Source organism: Lissotriton vulgaris, chromosome 1_1 (genome assembly GCF_964263255.1).
Source record: "Lissotriton vulgaris chromosome 1_1, aLisVul1.2, whole genome shotgun sequence".
NCBI classification, from domain to species: Eukaryota; Metazoa; Chordata; class Amphibia; order Caudata; family Salamandridae; genus Lissotriton; species Lissotriton vulgaris.
Window position 1 is genome coordinate 276,880,917 of NC_141685.1, and position 18,896 is coordinate 276,899,812.

At 46.4% G+C, this 18,896-nt stretch overlaps 1 protein-coding gene across 1 annotated transcript in view; it reads left to right on the plus strand.

The window, feature by feature from the left end:
- Positions 1 to 18,586, plus strand: part of LOC147746923 (uncharacterized) — a 127,952-nt gene extending 109,366 nt beyond the window's left edge. The window contains exon 2 of the mRNA XM_086952305.1: positions 16,070 to 18,586. Within this exon, the coding sequence (XP_086808431.1) occupies positions 16,070 to 17,328 (1,259 nt within the window). The 3' untranslated portion in view covers positions 17,329 to 18,586. The remainder of the gene's footprint in view (positions 1 to 16,069) is intronic.
- Positions 18,587 to 18,896: the final 310 nt, after the last annotated feature.

Consider the following 18,896-nt stretch of genomic DNA (forward strand, 5'->3'; position numbering starts at 1 on the left):
ACCTAGCTTGTTGTACGATATATTTAAACATTATATGCCAGCCTGATTGTTGGAAAATCTGAAGCTGTGCCCCCCACCCCTCCCAATCTTACTCACCAAGCTACACCCCTGTGCTCACTTTGGCCTCTGTTTACAACTCTAATGAAATTCAAGTTGCAGAGAGAGCAGTCTATGTGTGACCGCAGATTTGATGCTGAAAGAAAGCTGGGCATCATTTATGAGGCTGTGCGTCACTTTTAAGCCGCCGGTGCGTCACTTTTTGTGACGCACCAGTGGCGTAAAAAATGTGCCTTGTTGTGCCATATTTAGAAAGTGACGCATCTAGGTAGATGCGTCAGTTTGTAAACCCCTGCGCCACATTATACCTGTGCCAGGTATAATGTATGCATGGGGGGCGTTTTGACGCAAGAAAGGGTCACGGAAGTGACTCAGTGAAATCTATAAGATTTCACTGTGCCATTTCTTGGCCGCTAATGCGTCAACATCTTACGCCTGCTTCATGGCAGGCGTAAGACTGACGCAGGCACTAACAACATGGAACTTGCCCATGTGAAAGTACACATTGCTGGAGTTGCGTCACTTTTGTGACACACTCCAGCAATGCGTCACTTTTGCGTCTACAGATACGTCAGAAATACTGAAGTATCTGTAACTCCTTGCGACATGATGCGTCTTATTATAAATATGACGCATCAGGAATGTCGCAAGGAGTGCGCACTGAGAAGTGACGCATTGCTGCTTCCACGCAGCGATGCGTCATTTCCCATAAATGAGGCCCGCTGTGTCCAATATTCCACTATTATCGTCCATTCATAAAATGGCACCTCTTATTGATTTTTCGCCACTATACAGTAAAGCAAACAAGGCATTATTTGGGTATTAGAACACTGCTCTCCAACCTAATGAACTAATATCTTCATCCACTCTGGGCCACTGTTTGGTGCACAGTTTTTCTGATTGCACATGCGTGACATGTTGCTGCTGAGAAATAATGCTATTGTGTAGTGCATCAAATTTCGAATTATTAAAATATTTCACAATTGTTTTCAAATATCTGCATAAAAAAAAATACTCTACTGTATTCTTGCCAATATAGGTGCACAAGTGTTCTGGAAAATGCACCATTTACCCACATTTATGAACGGATTCTCTTGGGGGCAGGGAGCATGAACCCCAAGCAAACAGCGTCCCCCATCACTGAACATTTGGACTCGTCGAACATGGGCTAGCAGAACCTAGCAGTGGAGTGTTGTACAGGGGCAGCCGCAAGCAAACAGCCAACGAGTGACAGCAGAGGTGGCTGGTTATTGGACTGTTACAGCATTATGATGTAGTGTTCTTTAAAGAGGTGCATCTTCAACTCTTTCCTGATTTGGACCAGTGTTCGGGCGGTCATGAAGGACACAGGTTTGATGTGGCAGATCCTGGGTGCATCGGCTGAAAAGTCCTGCCGTCTTGTTTTTTATTTTTTACATTTCTTAGTCTGGAGTCTGATGTCTTTACTGCTGGTGTGCCGAGAGCCGCCAGAGGCGGTGAGATTGTCTGCACGATAAGCGGCGGTGCAAGTCATGGTGGTTTTGTACATGACTTAGCTGGTTTGCAAGATAGTTTGGACTAACTCACCACACTGCTTCAAGTTTGGCAAATGTCCTCACATGTGGAACTCTTTTCAAGGTTAGCAGATGTGAAAAATAGAATCCATAAACTTGTGAGCTGCAACGCTTCAAAAAATACTTTAAACGCTGGTTAAATGTTTGTCCTAGCGTTGCCCCCTTTGTGCCGTAGCCACAACGCAAAGTCCATGTTGGGATTTACCAAGCCATGCAAATCACGATGATTTTAGTAGGATTTTATCCCAGAAGTAACACAACACAGCGCATAGTACTCCCTTAGGTTGCCTTGCATTGGTAATGTATTACATAGGTGCAGCATTGGCGTTACTGTGCATCCATCCATGTATTTTGTACACAAACCCATATTTAACACAGTCAGTAAACATAGGTGTGTGCCAAAATAGTGCGCTTACCTGAAGCTGGCGTATCGAGAAGAAATATCTGAATTTCTCCTTGTTACATCTGGCTTATGTCTTGCATTTCCCTTGCTCAGATTTCCCAATTGCTTAGCCACTGTAAGTGGTAGAATGTCTGATGACACCTTAGAATGTTTGGTACCTGACTGGTGTGTGGAGAGGCAGTTGATGGCAGGCAGGCTGAGCGACAGAAGAACTGCTCCTGGTGGGGTTTACAATTACATCTACTTATATCTGTATTATTTATTAACTTAACCTGGAACTAAGCTACAATAAATCAAACCTATTATATTATACTGGATTCAAGGACTTTTAATTGTTACACCCATATTTAACACAGTCAATAAACATAGGTGTGTGCCAAAATAGTGCGCTTACCTGAAGCTGGTGATCGAGAAGAAATATCTGCATTTTTCCTTGTTACTTCTTCTTGCCATGTTTGCTGAATTCTGCAGCACACGGCAAAGAGGAATAAGGCTTTAAGAATAGTTTTTGTGCATGATGGTATCCCTTCTTGCACAAAAATTATTCTGACCACAACACAGGCACACTTGCATAGTGATGCAACTGGGATTACGTTTGCTCTAGGGAGTCAGAAGTGCAAAAGCTTTACAAGAGAACATCACTGCACCATATCTAAGGAGATATAGCGCATTTCTGCTCCCTCTCTTTGATGAAATGCAGGGCAGCAACCTGTCTTGCGGCGTTGCATTAAAGTTTAGTAAATCTGGCCTACAACTGGAAGCTGATCTGGGACTATGAAAGAGGCTAAGACTTGCCAAGACGGAGGTTCAGAAGAATTAGAAGAAAGTTCTTCACAGAAAGGACCTTAAATGAGGGGAAGCACAACACCATTCAGGCGATAAGAGCTAAACCTGTGGCAGCTCGCAAGCATACCGGAGGTAGATACTGGATAGTGCTTCACGTGTAAGAACAAAGACAGATCTGGAGACCAAAGCTGTCATCACGAAGTGCCAAAGTAATCTCGATTGGCTGCTAATCAAATTTGCAGGATGAATCAGGATTACAGAAAAATGTGTCAATTGCTCACACTCAAGGCTATTCATGGAAACATTCCACACCAGCTAAGTCCTGTCAATCAATCAATCAGGATTTCTAAAGCCCGGCTAATTACCCGATAGGGTTTCAAGGCCCTTACAGGCCCCAGAGGCTTATTCGAACAGCCAGATCTTGAGGGCCATTCGGAATTCTGGAAGTGAGGTGATGGTCCTGAGGTGTGTGGGGAGGCTGTTCCACGTCTTTGTTGCGATGTAAGAGAAGGAGCATCCTCCACTTCTGCTTCGGTGGATGCGGGGAGTATGGGCAAGGGAAAGGGAGGTGGAGCGCAGTCTTCTCGACTGTTGGTGGAAGTTCAGGCAGTGGTTAATGTAGGCGGGTGCTGGATTGTGTAGAGCCTTGTGTGCGTGGGTCAGCAGCTTGAATTGGCATCTCCTCTTTACGGGGAGTTCAGCCACTCTTGTGATGAAAGTACAAGTAGAGTATATGGTGCTGGGCCAGAAGCCAGAACAAAACTGTTCTGGAAATGCTCAGCTCCAAACAAATCTTATATATTGTTTTAGTATTCCTGCAAGTTGGCCCTACTGTCATGACAAAACTACAGTTCACTCTACAAAACAAAACGCCCAGCCCAGACATTTTTTTCAGGCTTAACAAAACAATTACTACTCGGGCAGCCAAAGTGCAAGCATCTCCCTCACACACAAATACTGCATGGGGGTAACAGTTTAAGCTTCAATCACTAACAAAAAAGCTACAGCATAGATAGCAGCAGCCCATGCCTCCTTCATACACGCATTACAGATGCAAGATGCTGTGCCGCCAGCCAAGCTTCCCTTAATCACAGAAAACCTGCCTTGACACACAGAGAAAGGGCACAGCAAGGTTGGTAACTAGTCACACATCTCTCTCCCAGAGAACAGCTACAGCACAGGTAGTACAAGCCTAAGCTTTGTCCAAGCTTCCCTCATACACATGGAACCTCACACACAGAAAACCTGGACAGCAGCAATCCAAACTTTCCTCACACGCTAAGAACAGGTAACGTCTGGGCAGCAGCAGTCCAAGCTTCCCTCACACACTCAGAACAGGTAAAGACTGGGCAGAGGCTGTTCAAGCTTCCCTCACACACTCAGAACAGGTAAAGACTGGGCAGGGGCTGTTCAAGCTTCCCTCACACACTCAGAACAGGTAACGACTGGACAGGGGCTGTTCAAGCTTCCCTCACACACTCAGAACAGGTAAAGACTGGACAGGGGCTGTTCAAGCTTCCCTCACACACTCAGAACAGGTAAAGACTGTGCAGGGGCTGTTCAAGCTTCCCTCACACACTCAGAACAGGTAACGACTGGACAGGGGCTGTTCAAGCTTCCCTCACACACTCAGAACAGGCAAAGACTGTGCAGGGGCTGTTCAAGCTTCCCTCACACACTCAGAACAGGCAAAGACTGTGCAGGGACTGTCCAAGCTTCCCTCACACACTCAGAACAGGCAAAGACTGTGCAGGGACTGTTCAAGCTTCCCTCACACACTCAGAACAGGTAACGACTGGACAGGGGCTGTCCAAGCTTCCCTCACACACTCAGAACAGGCAAAGACTGGACAGGGACTGTTCAAGCTTCCCTCACACACTCAGAACAGGTCACGACTGGACAGGGGCTGTTCAAGCTTCCCTCACACACTCAGAACAGGTAAAGACTGGACAGGGGCTGTTCAAGCTTCCCTCACACACTCAGAACAGGTAAAGACTGGACAGGGGCTGTTCAAGCTTCCCTCACAAACTTAGAACAGGTAAAGGCTGTGCAGGGGCTGTTCAAGCTTCCCTCACACACTCAGAACAGGTAAAGACTGGGCAGGGGCTGTTCAAGCTTCCCTCACACACTTAGAACAGGTAAAGGCTGTGCAGGGGCTATTCAAGCTTCCCTCACACACTCAGAACAGGTAAAGACTGGGCAGGGGCTGTTCAAGCTTCCCTCACACACTTAGAACAGGTAAAGACTGGGCAGGGGCTGTTCAAGCTTCCCTCACACACTCAGAACAGGTAAAGACTGGGCAGGGGCTGTCCAAGCTTCCCTCACACACTCAAAACAGGTAAAGACTGGACAGGGGCTGTTCAAGCTTCCCTCACACACTCAGAATAGGTAAAGACTGGACAGGGGCTGTTCAACCTTCCCTGACACACTCAGAACAGGTAAAGACTGGACAGGGGCTGTTCAAGCTTCCCTCACACACTCAGAACAGGTAAAGACTCAGCAGCAGCTGTCCAAGCTTCCCTCACACACTCAGAACAGGTAAAGACTGGGCAGGGGCTGTTCAAGCTTCCCTCACACACTCAGAACAGGTAAAGACTGGGCAGGGGCTGTTCAAGCTTCCCTCACACACTCAGAACAGGTAAAGACTGGGCAGGGGCTGTCCAAGCTTCCCTCACACACTCAGAACAGGTAAAGACTGGGCAGGGGCTGTTCAAGCTTCCCTCACACACTCAGAACAGGTCACGACTGGACAGGGGCTGTTCAAACTTCCCTCACACACTCAGAACAGGTAAAGACTGGGCAGGGGCTGTTCAAGCTTCCCTCACACACTCAGAACAGGTCACGACTGGACAGGGGCTGTTCAAGCTTCCCTCACACACTCAGAACAGATACAGAATGGACAGCAGCAGTCCAATCTTCCCTAGCACATTCAGAACAGCTGCAGCATTGAAGCAGCAGCCATCAAAGCTTCCCTCACATTCAAAACAGGTAAAGACTGGACAGCAGCAGTCCAAGCTTTCCTCACAACAGGTAACCACCTGGCAGAAGCATTCCAAGCTTCCCTCACACACTCAGAACAGATGCAGCACTGGCAGAAGCAGGTCAAGCTTCCCACACACATATATAGAACATTTACACCATGGAAAGTAGAACACACACCACGCACACACACACGCACGCATGCACGTACGCACACACACACACCATACACACAATGCCCAACCATATAATTACTTCTTGTTCCCTAAAGCCATTCATCCTGATTAGCACCCCCTCCCCACCCAACAAAAGGCTCTCAGTTGCTTCATCAAGACTATCCCCTAACCAAGGAAAAGAAACCAGAGACTTCAAACAGAGACAGATACAAAGAAGTGCATTCTTACCTTCCTTGGAGATTGGCTTGCAGAGAGGGTGCATTAGGGATCCTAGAGGAATTATTGATGTAGGACACGCCAGTTCTTCGGCTCCTGATCCTACTTGGAAAAGAGGAGAGCGCTGTTCACCAAGAGACTTTGGGCCAGATTGACTGTCCTGGATACATGAGCAAAACCTGCAATGCTGTGTTGCAGGAAGGGCGGGAGATGAGTAGCACCAAATTCAGCAAGAGTCGCCTGCGAATGACATCATCGGAGGCAATCTGGCTAAAACTCGCTGCTTTGTGTGATGCACTACCTCGCTCTGTGACTTGAAGACGAGGCTATTATAGCGAAGGCTTTGAACTGAGCACCATATTTATAGCCAAGTCACACCGCGCAGCAAGTCACCATTCTGCGCTGAGCTGCACTGCGTGACGGGGAAAGGGCAGGAATGCGCCATATTTAAGTCAATACGGGTCATTATCGTCTTTTCCCCTGGCTGACAGTCTTTTGGCTGCCTAGTGCCAATGCAGACATCCTTGCATTATGGTGCATGGGTGCTCGCATTGTAAGTGGGATTGTTTTGTGCAGGAAGGAGTACCATCCTGCACAAAAACAAGTGCCTGAGGCTTTTTCCTCTTTCTGTTTGTGTTGCAGAATGCAGCAGACATAGAGAAAGGAAAAAACGAGGAGAAATAACCATATTTCTCTTTGTTACGCCTCACCTGGGGAGGTGTAGATTTTAGACTTCCCCAGGATGTCAGTGACACCCTCAGACGTTTTTGTTTTTGTGGGAGGGTCGACTCAAGTAGTGCAAGGCACTCCAAGGTTGATGATGGACTCCATGAACCACCAACCAACACCTCAATCCAGACTGTGCCACTTCAAGGTTCACTCTAACTCACATGATACAATTATTTTCAAACTTGCCAGGTCTACACATCTCCTTCCAATGTACCTAATTTTTGTCGTCAAAAAAGACATTCTTCTCTGTACTTGCGAAATAGAGGTAAGGTGGGAGAGCCGTCTGTAATAAGCAGTGTTTCTAAGCAGCACCTCTTTGTTAGATTTGGGTCTCCAACACCTTGGAATGTAGCTTTAGTCTGCTTTTCTTACACAGGGGAAGGTATCTTACCTTTTTCGGTCTAGTCTAAAACATCACATGCGCTCTTGCTTGCAAGATCTTTTGGGGCTTATTTTCAAGCCCCTTGCACCACTGGTGCATCACTTTTAACATGGGAAAAAGTGACATACTGGTGGCGCAAGGAGCTTGTAAATAAGCCCCTTTGGTACTTAAAAAAAGGCCTCGAACCTGCCCATTACTCACCACTGGTTGGCTTCCTCAATACTCTTATTTGCCGGCTCCTGATTGGTCAGTAGGTTCCGGTTTCACTTTCTTCTTATTTGGTTACCCCTTCCGTGGAGCATGGACCAAGTACTGATTGCTTGGCAACTTTGATTAGTGCCCTTCTGTTGCTGCTCTGTGCTGAGACTGCGGCACTTTTTTTTTCCTTCTTGCCCACTTCGCCCACCTGCATTGTTGCTTGCCCCCGCCACCTGGGTTTGACCCTCCTTTATGCTTCCCTTCCCTCCCTCCAAGCTATGAAGTTGTCAAGATTTTAAACTTCATCATGTTGTTTAGCAATACATTAGTTTGGCTATGAACGCCACAGAAATATTGACGTTTCTGCTGTCAGGGCTTGGTACTGTCGGCTCTGCAAGTCTAACTACAACAGTTAAACGAATGTGTTTTATCTATCATTTTGTGAGACAAGTTATTCATCTGCGTGGTTACAACACTTGTCCACAGTGCAGCTGTTTGGTTCAACTGATAACTTGTAAGTGTCAGGCGTATATCATCTGTGCAAGGGCGTAGCTTGGTAAAATCGGGGAGTGGGTGGGTGGGGTGTAAGCTATAGATTTCCCAACTATCACGCTGGCATAGCTTGTTAAAGTACAGTGGGGCACATTGCCAAGGGCCTTATCGCCACTTTAGCTGCACTTTTTGCCGCTAAAGCGGCAATATTTTTATCGGCCTATCATCAAGTTATCGCTAACATCAGTTAGCGACAGCTTTCTGACGAAAGCGACCGGTTTGGGTGCCGCTTTCATTGTCAGCGATATTTATTGCTAAAGACATGCAAAGTAGGCGTTCCCGACCAACAGACCTGACAAAAAGCCACTAACAGGCCTCCCGCCTATCAGAAAGTAGGCCTTGGCCCCGGTTAGCGATGTAAAAAGTCACGCTAACCGGGGTCATCGCCGGTTTTCTAACACCTGCTATTTTCATGATTTAGCAGTACCTAACATGGGGGGGAGGGGGTGGATTATGCTGATACGAGCACAGGGTCGTATCAGCAACATCGCTGGTTTTCTCGCGATGTTGGCCCTTCCCTCCCGCTATTGCTGGAATATATATCACCATGGAGCTAATTGTTGCTAACACAGCGTTAGCGTTTCAATATATTCCAGCGATAGTTGGTGATGAAAATATTCGCGCTAAGCGCGCTCTGCGATTTTTTTCGCAGCTTCTTGCTAATATGCCCCATTATGAGAAGCAGGACACGAGGGCACTTCAGAGGCAGGGGAAAGGAAGAGGGGTGCAGATTGTTAGGGGTACTCAAAACACAACTGTTTTCAAACTAACCACGTTTTAAAGCGAGTGTATGTATGTGTTTTTCTATGTGTGCATGTACAAATCCAGGGTGAAATCCGACAGACACATCACCATGCCTGACTTTAAGCACCTGTACCAAACTATTTATTACATAATACATTCACAGAAGTTAGGATTTTGTCTTAAATTTGTCTTAAGACAGACTTAAAACAACATCCTAACTTAAGTCTGTTTTAAGTCTGTCTTAAGTCTGTTTTAAGACAAACTTAAGACAAAATCCTAACTTCTGTGAATACCAAAAGTAGTAAGTTTAGGATTTTGTCTTAAGTTAGTTCTGTGAATCGGGCCCATGGTCTTTGCACAGCAGTGCAATTGAAAGGGTCTTTGCGCCCCTCTTTTCGGTCCCGCCCTCCCTCTTTTGAAGTTTATAATCTGGATGTTATGCTCCTGCACACGCAGGCTGCCAGGCAATCTTTGAGGCTGTTGTCACTTGATAATGTACTTTAGGACAAAAAACGGGATTACTGCGGCTCACTTCTTTTTGCACAGCTTCTCTTGTATTATTTGTTGCAAGTCGCTGTCTAATTCTCGTTTGAGACAGCCACTAATAATATAGAAGGCTAGCCTGAAGTATTTGTAGCGCCAAGAACTCTGCCAGTCTTCTTGTAACAAGCACTGGCAAAGCAAGTTGTCAAGCCACAGTTGTAAAGCAGCACTCATCGCACTAATCGTCAGTCCTGAAACACCTGAAGAATTGTGCAGTCAGAGTCATATCTCTCTCACGCATCATGTGACTGAAAGTGTCTTACAAGTTGACAGGTATCACATTTGTTGGACAATGTCTTTCAAACTCGATTAAGAGACTGACTCCTCCCCAGCCGCTCTGGTCTCTCAGAGGCATCCTCCTTCAATGATCTCGGCTGTTGGGGCTTGAAGGCCCCTGCTGGGCAGTGCCACCAGTAGCACAAAGAGCCACTGGGTAGGCATGAAATGGTAAAACGTGAGCAGAAGGGGTTACATTGATGGAGGTAGAAAAGTCTCACTGTTAAAATAAACCCTGCCCCAGGAGGAAGGCTCTGCCGGAAGCCCAGGCTTCCTGCAGGAAAAAGGGCCTGGAAGAGGCTAGCGCCGCTCCCTGCCATGAGCAGGGAGGGACTTAAATAAACATCCGCATTCTTCGAGATTTTTAACTTAAGAGGGGCTGTTTTCCACTTTCCCTCCTGTACTTCGCCTCACTTTTGTTTGCAAACACATCTCCCACACACACTTCACCCGCCCTAAAAGGACACAGAAGAACTGGAGATTTAACAAAGAGCTGCTGCGCCCTTGTGGATAACAAGCATTGGACATGCAATAGGTCTCGCATTAGAAAAGTTGGAGCTATTGGTCTTGTAAATGACAAATATTTTATTTATGTGTTGGTTTTTAAAATAGCTAAATTGATAGCTTTGTCTTTTACAATGCCAATAGTTATAACTTTCGCGAATGTGACACCTATAGCATTTGTAATGCAACATGTTTTGTATGTACGTGACTAAGATGGCAGCTCTGGTCATTTGGCCACATCTCTAGAGAGATGTACGAAGTACTGAGGAAGACAAGATAAACTGCACTTCAATAATGATGTCGAAATTAAGTTAGTACCTCTTTGATCGTTTTACTGCAAAATTGTGAAAATTATGAGACTCTAGTTCAGAACAGTTCGAATTTAGCTGTAGGACAAGGCAACCCAAGACGTGCCAGTTGTTGTGGTGGCGAGTGATGCTGTGGTGTTCAGTGATGCTGTGGTAGCGCATAGTGATGTTGTGGGTGGGTGTGTGTGGGGGTATGGGGGTGGGGTGTGGGGGGTGTGGGTGTGTGTGGGGTGTGTGTGTGTGTGTGTGTGTGTGTGTGTGGGAGTGGGGTGGGTATGTGGGGGTGAGTAGGGTTGTGTGTGGGGGGGTTGTGTGTGTAGGGTTGTGTGTGTGTGGGATTGTGTGTGGGGTTGTGTGTGTGGGGTGTTGTGTGTGTGTGGGGGGGGGTGTTGGTGTGTGTGGGGAGTTGTGTGTGGGGGGGTTGTGTGTGTGGGGGGGATAGGGGTGTGGGTTGTGTGTGGGGGGTTGTGTGTGGGGTGCTGTGGGTGTATGTGGGGTTGTGGGGGGGTTGTGGGTGTGGGGGTGTGGGTGGGTGTTTGGGGGTGTGTGTGGGGTGTGTGTGTGGGTGTCTGTGTGTGGGGTTGTGTGGGGGTGGTGTGTGTGGCTCAGTGAGACCTAAAATAAACTGTAATCTCAAGAGTTCAAGACATGCGGTAGACTAAAACAGTCAAAATTAGTCTCCATTCCGATATCATTACGGATTCAAAATGGTTATATATTAAAATGTACTCTGCAATTTTCCACCAAAACCAAAGTAGAATGATAAAAGGAAGAGGCACGAATCTCATAAGTAGAATGATAAAAGGAAGAGGCACGAATCTTATGCACAGCTTTGTATAAATCTATTGTGTCAGGTTTGCTCTTACTGGCATCTGGAAATATTTGTATACGCCAGAAAGTGCTATACACTTCCATCACCGGAATTTGCTGCTCAAAATCTGACAAAAAGCTACCGAGGCGTTTTGAGGAAAATATCCTGTAGGCCGATCGGTTAAAGCTTTGCCTGTATTTACATTATGAAGCTTGACAACCAAGTACAGCGGTCTGTGTTATTGCGTGCATTCGCGCATAAAATGCAGGCACCGAACACGTTCAATTTTGTACCTCTGCTGCCGGACGAGCCCTGTACTTCAAGTTTTCACCCCTTAAAAGGCGGATAAGAACCGGTTTTCGTGCTCTGTGCTGGGGAGGGGGAGGGCTATTAAAGGAAGGGGGCGGAGAGGAGCCTGTAAGAACTCGCTGCAGAGATCAAAGGAAGGGTGGGAGAGACACTGGTGAGCAAGCATATGGGGGGTCAGGGAGTGTGCAGACTGGTGAGCTGAATGCTTGTGTTAGTAGAGTCGGGGTGCGGGCACAAAGTGTCTGGTGTCAAATGAAAGCTGTGCACAATGCGCATGTTTGCAGAATGCCCCTATAAAGAAAATGTTGAAAGCTTTTCCTCAATTGAAGTTGATACAAGTCCCAAAGTAAGTTACGAACATTGTTCAACTCTACAGGCAGTTGTTTTTGGGGAGCGGCTTGAGACCCTTTCGCTGTTTGCTAATAGTTACATTAAAATGTAAGAAACACAGGCACAGAATGGACGGATGAAGGAGTGGGTGGGGGGAAAGGCATGAACGGAGGTGGATTTAAAGTGTGTGCGGAAAGCTGTTTTAAATCACCGCGTGAGGCACATCAAAAACTGCAGATGGCTGCTTGTGAAGTGACCAGTAGCAACCTGTAATTGAGGGAGGAGGGGTCCGACAGGGGAAGGTAAAAAGCAAGGGGCAAACTGTTATGTGACGCTGTAGTTCGTATGGTTTATCTCCAGCCAGCACACGCGGAGGAAAACACAATCTTTTAAACGCCAATGCCAGTCACTGGCGATGCTGAGAAGAGCTAACAAATTGCCCTACAAATGTACCCTATTTGTAAATAAAGAATTCCTTGAGCAAGTAGGATACCAAAGCAACGCAGCATGTTCGGGGACCTCTCTGCAAATAGGGAAATGCGGCGTTTATGTGGAAGGGCGCATCAAAGGGCTATAATTAATCAAATAAAACCCCACTGCTTCAGGGGCTGTGTGTGCTCGAATGGTGGGTGGAGGCTTATAATGAAGCAGAAGGGGAATCAAAATGGCCAGTGATGGGCCAAAATCATAAACATGCTGTCATCATGGTGCGAGGCACTCACACGGGAGAAACATGTAGCGGAAGTCATTATTTAAAATAGAGCAGGATACAAGCGACGCAGAATGCAGCGACCTCTCGGCAAACAGAAAAATGCTGTGTTTTTGTGGAAGGGCACATTGACAGGCTAAAATATACAAGTAAATTAAGCATTAAAGCACTAACCTCTACCACAAATAAGCAGCGAAAAAAGCAACATATGGCTGGGGAGTTGCAAAGACCGTAACACGGCGGGCAGGGGAGGGGGCGGAGAGGGGAGAGGTGTGACACGGCAGGCAGGCAGGGGAGGAGAGTAGGAGGAGGAGCGGGGAGGAGAGTAGGAGGAGGAGGGGGGAGGAGAGCACTCACACGGGAGAAACATGTAGTGGAAGTCATTATTTAAAATAGAGCAGGATACAAGCGACGCAGAATGCAGCGACCTCTCGGCAAACAGAAAAATGCTGTGTTTTTGTGGAAGGGCACATTGACAGGCTAAAATATACAAGTAAATTAAGCATTAAAGCACTAACCTCTACCACAAAGAAGCAGCGAAAAAAGCAACATATGGCTGGGGAGTTGCAAAGACCGTAACACGGCGGGCAGGGGAGGGGGCGGAGAGGGGAGAGGTGCGACACGGCAGGCAGGCAGGGGAGGAGAGTAGGAGGAGGAGGGGGGAGGAGAGTAGGGGAGGCACGGCCTAGCGGCCGTGCAATCAAGAAGTGAGGGGGCGGGAGAGTAGGCAAGGCAGGCGGCTGGGGGCATGTGCACGCGCTTTTAAGCTCAATGCGCATGCGCATTGAGCTTAAATTTCTCATGCACTGCAAGGAATCGCCACGATTCCTTGCAAGTTGGTTAAAGAGTTGGTAAGCCCCCATAGTCTCGCAAGCTCGATGCGCATGCGCATCAACAGGCGAGACCTAAAAAGTAATTGGTGGCATTCTTGAACTAGTCTAAGTCACTGGTAGTTTTTCTAGGACATTACAGTCCATTGGTATATTGCTCACTGTGGGGGATATGTACAAGGAAATGGAGGAGAGCGGCGTTAGCCTTCCTGGCTTAACACCTCTGTCCGCCACTTCGGAAACTCAAGGCTGCACCATATTTACAAGGATGTGGTGCAGCCTTACGTTTCCCCCTGCGATGGCGCTAAATTTAGCAACTTAGTACTAATGCAGGCACCCTTGCACTAGGGTGATCAGAATTTTAAAGCAAAAAAACGGGGCATTTCACAGTAGAAGAAGAACTATAATTTTACGTGAAGTGAGCGCACAGAATGACAGCGCTCCTCAGCAGAGAATTACAAAACAGGCAGTAAGTACATACATATGATTCAATTTTTAAACCCCGTAGCTTGCCTGTGAATTATATTGCTTTTTTGGAACAACGGCTAGCTATGCCAGCTTTGTAAAACATTAAAAAAAACACCTCCCCCATTTTTAGTCGGCCCTCTCCAAAAACCGGGACAGGAGCTAAATTTCTCGGAATGTGCCCAGACAGCTGGTGAAAAACGGGGACCATCCTGGCAAATCCGGCATGCCTGGTCACCCTACCTTGCAAAAGAGTGCAAGCAAGGGTGTCTGCGTGCAGGGGAGGATTGTTTATGTAGAGGAAGACATCAATAATCTTAGAAATGCACATAAACAATCCTAGAAATGCCGTTCGGTCACTTTCATACGTACTGCTTCATGCAGCACACATGAAAGTGACAAAAATGAATTTTTTTTAAAGTTTGTTTATGTACAGGAAGGGACTCCTTCCTACACATAAACAAACAATGGCATTTTGCTTTTTTCCATGTGTGCTGCACAAGGCAGCACACATGGAAAAAGCAAAACTGAGGAGATATAATGCATTTCTCCTCATTTTGACTTTTTAAGACTTGTTTTTAACTGGTCTTAATTTTCGCACTGCCTCCTATGTGCTCCACCCTCGTACATAGGGGGCAGCGTCAAAATGAATGGGTGTTGTGGTGGAACGCCCACTCTAACACTCACTGCTCATACAATGCAAGTTATGGGTATCAAATGATATACACTTGACTGGATCAACTCCTTTGTTAAAGACACACCAACCATCCTCTCTATCCCCACATTCTCCTGCAAGCCGTACAGCATCCAGTAGCGGCCAGCGCAGGTAAGAGCGGTGGGCGGGGGGAGGGGGGAATTCGACAGACGATGCCAAAGGAAAATTAAATAAAGATTCAATTTTCCCACGTTGTTGTCTGTCAAATCCCCCCCACCCCGCCCACCGACCTCACTTACATGCATAGGCCGCTCCTGACAGCATCGAGGGGGGAGTTCTGCACGGCTAAATTATCTCCTTGCGTCTGTTCAATGCCTATATCAAACCACTCATGGAACTCATCAATTCTTCCAACATCACTTGCTGCAACTATGCTGATGATACCTAGGAAAATGATGCTATAAAAAAATTCCCCCGTAGGCGATTGGCTTAATTTGGCGGGAAGTCTGCATTAAAATAGTAACGCGGAGTCACCAAATTCTTACAGTTCTGCAAGCGGAATTCAAAATTTCTCCCTGGCCTGAAAATAATACACTTTTTCCTCCATTCCTTTTACTCTCAGAAAGCCACATAGAAATGCAAATCGATACATAACTAAAGCATCTACATCAATAACCATTAATAGCGAATTCTCCTCTAGATTAGAAACTGCCTGTAACTATTCACTATACGAACTCTAATCATGATGCATAGTGTACGGATTACTGTACAACTGTACACAATGAACACTACAAACTAACTCTGGGCTCCACAGAGTAGCATGCAACCCATCAGCAAGGGGCTTCAGTGCCTTGTATGGGGTACTAAGGGCTATACAAATCAACAATATAATAACACTCCTGATTCCTCCTGAAGCCAGAACACTGGCCTTACGTTTAATGGATAAAAATGTTTCCTTCAGGTAACTTTCTTGTGCTATATGACATATGTTCAGTAAAAAGAAAAATCCTTTTTTGTAACGTGTTTACTCTTAGATTACCATCCCAACAGAAGACTTGAGGAAGCAGTACCTAGTAAGGAAATAAGTTGTGGCAAAAATAAAACTTTTAAACCCTTTCAGAAACAACAATTGATAGTAATGTTTTTGTAAATGTACATAATTGCTTCCATTTTGCACACAAATAAACAATACTGAAATGTACTGTAAAGCTTTTTCCTTTCTTGGCAAAGGGTAAATTATTGTAGAATGAGGGTGAGATGTTTGTTTCTCTGCTGGATCAGGAGGCCTGTCCCCAAGATTTTCAGATTGACGCATGCTGTGTCCTTAAAGTATTCCTGATTTGTGGAAGAGCAGAACTGGTCCCACATGGTCTCACAAACCGTTGATTTCTGACAATTAATTGAAACACATAGAGCACCCAAAGCCATGGATAAAAGGGTTATTTGCATTGAGCTCATTATATCCTAGCTAAGAAATATAGATGGTTTATTAGTATATTGGTGCATTATTCACTGATCCTTCACTGACTAGTCTTTGTTGTCTCTTCACTCTAGGTTACCACCTTCACAGTATCCTGATGTGCTGCGTCCTTATGGGGTTGACTCATACAGTCCAAGGATCCGCGGAAGATGCATGCCTTTGCAGCACAGCCACAAACTTCACCTCCTTTCGAACTGACCCGGACCCCGAGGCATGCTGCTTGAACTTCACCGGGTTTGCGATTGAACTTCTGGAATGGACCCTTTTCAACCAAGTGGTAGGAGTGAGAGTTATCGACCTTTCGAACTGTAGCATATCTCACATGGTGGATGTTAACTCGATTCCCAACACGTTGGAAGCATTGTATCTGAACGACAACCTCTTGGAAAAGCTTCCAATGGACTTCCTCAAAGATGCAGCCAACCTGAGCATTCTTCACCTGGAGAACAACAGACTGGCAGAGCTGCCACAGTCATTTCTACAGGCGTCAAACCACATCCAAGAAGTCTACCTGGGCTTCAATGAGCTTGTGTCCATCCCACCTGGTGTATTCAAGCCATCTCTTGTCAGACTAGGGTTCTCCAACAACAGCTTGGAATGTACCTGTTCTTTATACAATATCGTTGAGAAGTACCCATCAGACAATACAAGCAGTGATGTACTTGGGGACTTGACCTGCAGCAGGCCCAAAAATGTCTGTGGCATGAACATCCGAAACGTCAAGAAAGGTGCTCTCTGCCGAACGCACCAATTGATAGCGCTCTTCATCTGCCTGCCCCTGTTGTTACTTTTGGGGGTTACCTGCTGCTGCCTCTGCTCTAGAAAAAAGAAAGATCGTTTTCCTGTCAGCAGGCAGCAGTGCCACCTGGCAACAGTGGAGAGGAATGGATGCAAGAACCTGATAGAAAACCACAACTATATCCAATGCGACAACATGACCACTCCAGCTAAGAAGGAGAAGAACGACCTTGTGAAGGACCAGATGCTAATGAAGACCTCCACGGCCCTGCTGGGGAGCAGCAGGGATCTCTATGAAGAGGTGGAGATCAAGGTTGGGACATCCACTGTGGCCAGCGATGGAAACCTGTACAAAGAGACACCAGGAGTGAAGATCACAGCGGTGGAGGAGGAAGAGGAAGAAAAAGAGGATCTGGATGCGGCAGGAGGAAGTGAACCAGAAGCTGAAACCGTCAGCGTGACTGAGGTCCTGAAGAACTCCACGGATCGCGAGAAGCTTTACATGAACCAGTCGACGGATTATTACAACTTGGTCCCTGCCATTGAGCTGGAAGACTCTGACCACTTTGAGTATGAGAGCATCGACCTTCAGTGAAGGTCATTTTGACTCAAGGATGTGGTCGTCTATGGAGTACAACTTACAGGAAGCCAAGAGGCGGCTAAATGCAAAGGAATGAAAGAATGTGGGACCATTAGCAAGGAGATCTTTCAGAACCTTTGCTGGCAGAATGAAAGGGCACTGCGGCTATACACCAGTGTTAAACCCCGGAAAGGGCAAAGGTCATGCCAACACATCTCCAAATCAAGGATAGTGATTTTATTGTATCTGGGTGAGTGGGTGAATTGTGAAGTTGAGGAGAGAAGAGGGAGTGGAGGTTCAAAAGGCAACAACACCAGCATCACCAGTGCGAATGAATGTACAAGGGCGTAGTACACGATAAGATTACCGACATATGCAAGGGCGTGGAGGGAGCATGAAGCAATCCACCTTCCTCAAAAAGTAGTAACTAGGCAGCATCAGTGCACAAACAATTTTTAAATATTTCCCTGAGCCTGTGACAGTAACAATCCCACATTAGTCTGATAAACATGCTGCGTTCCTTGTTCACAGTTTTGTCATTATCGTTTTGTTTATTAGCCCTATCCCCAGCTCTGGAGTTCTGAGGATTATATTGACACACTATCCTGAAAGTGTTCAGTAGGAGGGGAGCGGGAGGACATTTTGTGTCGAATGATGTCAGAGACAGAGGAAAAGCACACCCTTTCTTGAGCTATCTAGGGAGCCAGGCAAGTACAAAAAACCTGGCCCAGACCCAGTTTCCGAAGAAGTGTGGGAAGTATAGCGCTTGCAATGTAAAATGTGGGTTGGCGCACTTGTGTCGCCCGCTCCCAGCACTATGTAGCACCGAGGAGCCTGAGCCAAAATGGCAGGAGTGAAATATAAAAAATAGCAGCAGAGGGGAGCTCGTGGTCACCTCTTGGGGTGTCTCTAGGAGTTCTTCGAGGCGTATAGGACTGAAACTTTGTTTTTCCTCCATACACCACCACTCATGAATGAAAGTAACCCAGGTGTTCGAAGGAGAGAAAACACAGAGATCCTTGTGCCTTAGCAATGTATATAACACAGCAGCCGATAAGCCTTATTTTTAATGTTTGTGCGAAAACTCGGCTTCTTTTTATGGTTTGGAATCTTTTCTTTAAATGATCCGTGCCTTAAATGTGACACAAATATGTAAAAATGTATGCAAATTTCGAAGACACTTAATGCACTGCATTGTGATGAGGCATGGCTCTGGGGCTTTCCCCTTGTCTGTCCTTCCATCTAATTCCCCAGGGAGCACTTTGCTGAGGAAAATCCCAAGAAGGAAAATGTATGTAATGTGTGTATTTTGTAAAGTGCTGAGACGTTGTTTTGTATGGTGCAGGTGTAACTTCTTGCCGACGAGGCCGACTGTCAGGTAAACAGACTTGCTTTACCAATGAATGCAATGATATTCTGTCATTTGATGGTGGGGGAGGAGTGCAATGGCTAAAGGGGAAGGGTGTGTGGGGGAGGGGGAGTCAATTCACTAGGCAATGCTCTCCTATCTCTACTGTGCCCCGCCACCCCTGAGAACTCCCTTATGCCTATAACACACATCACAAAAATGGTGAACCAGCCAC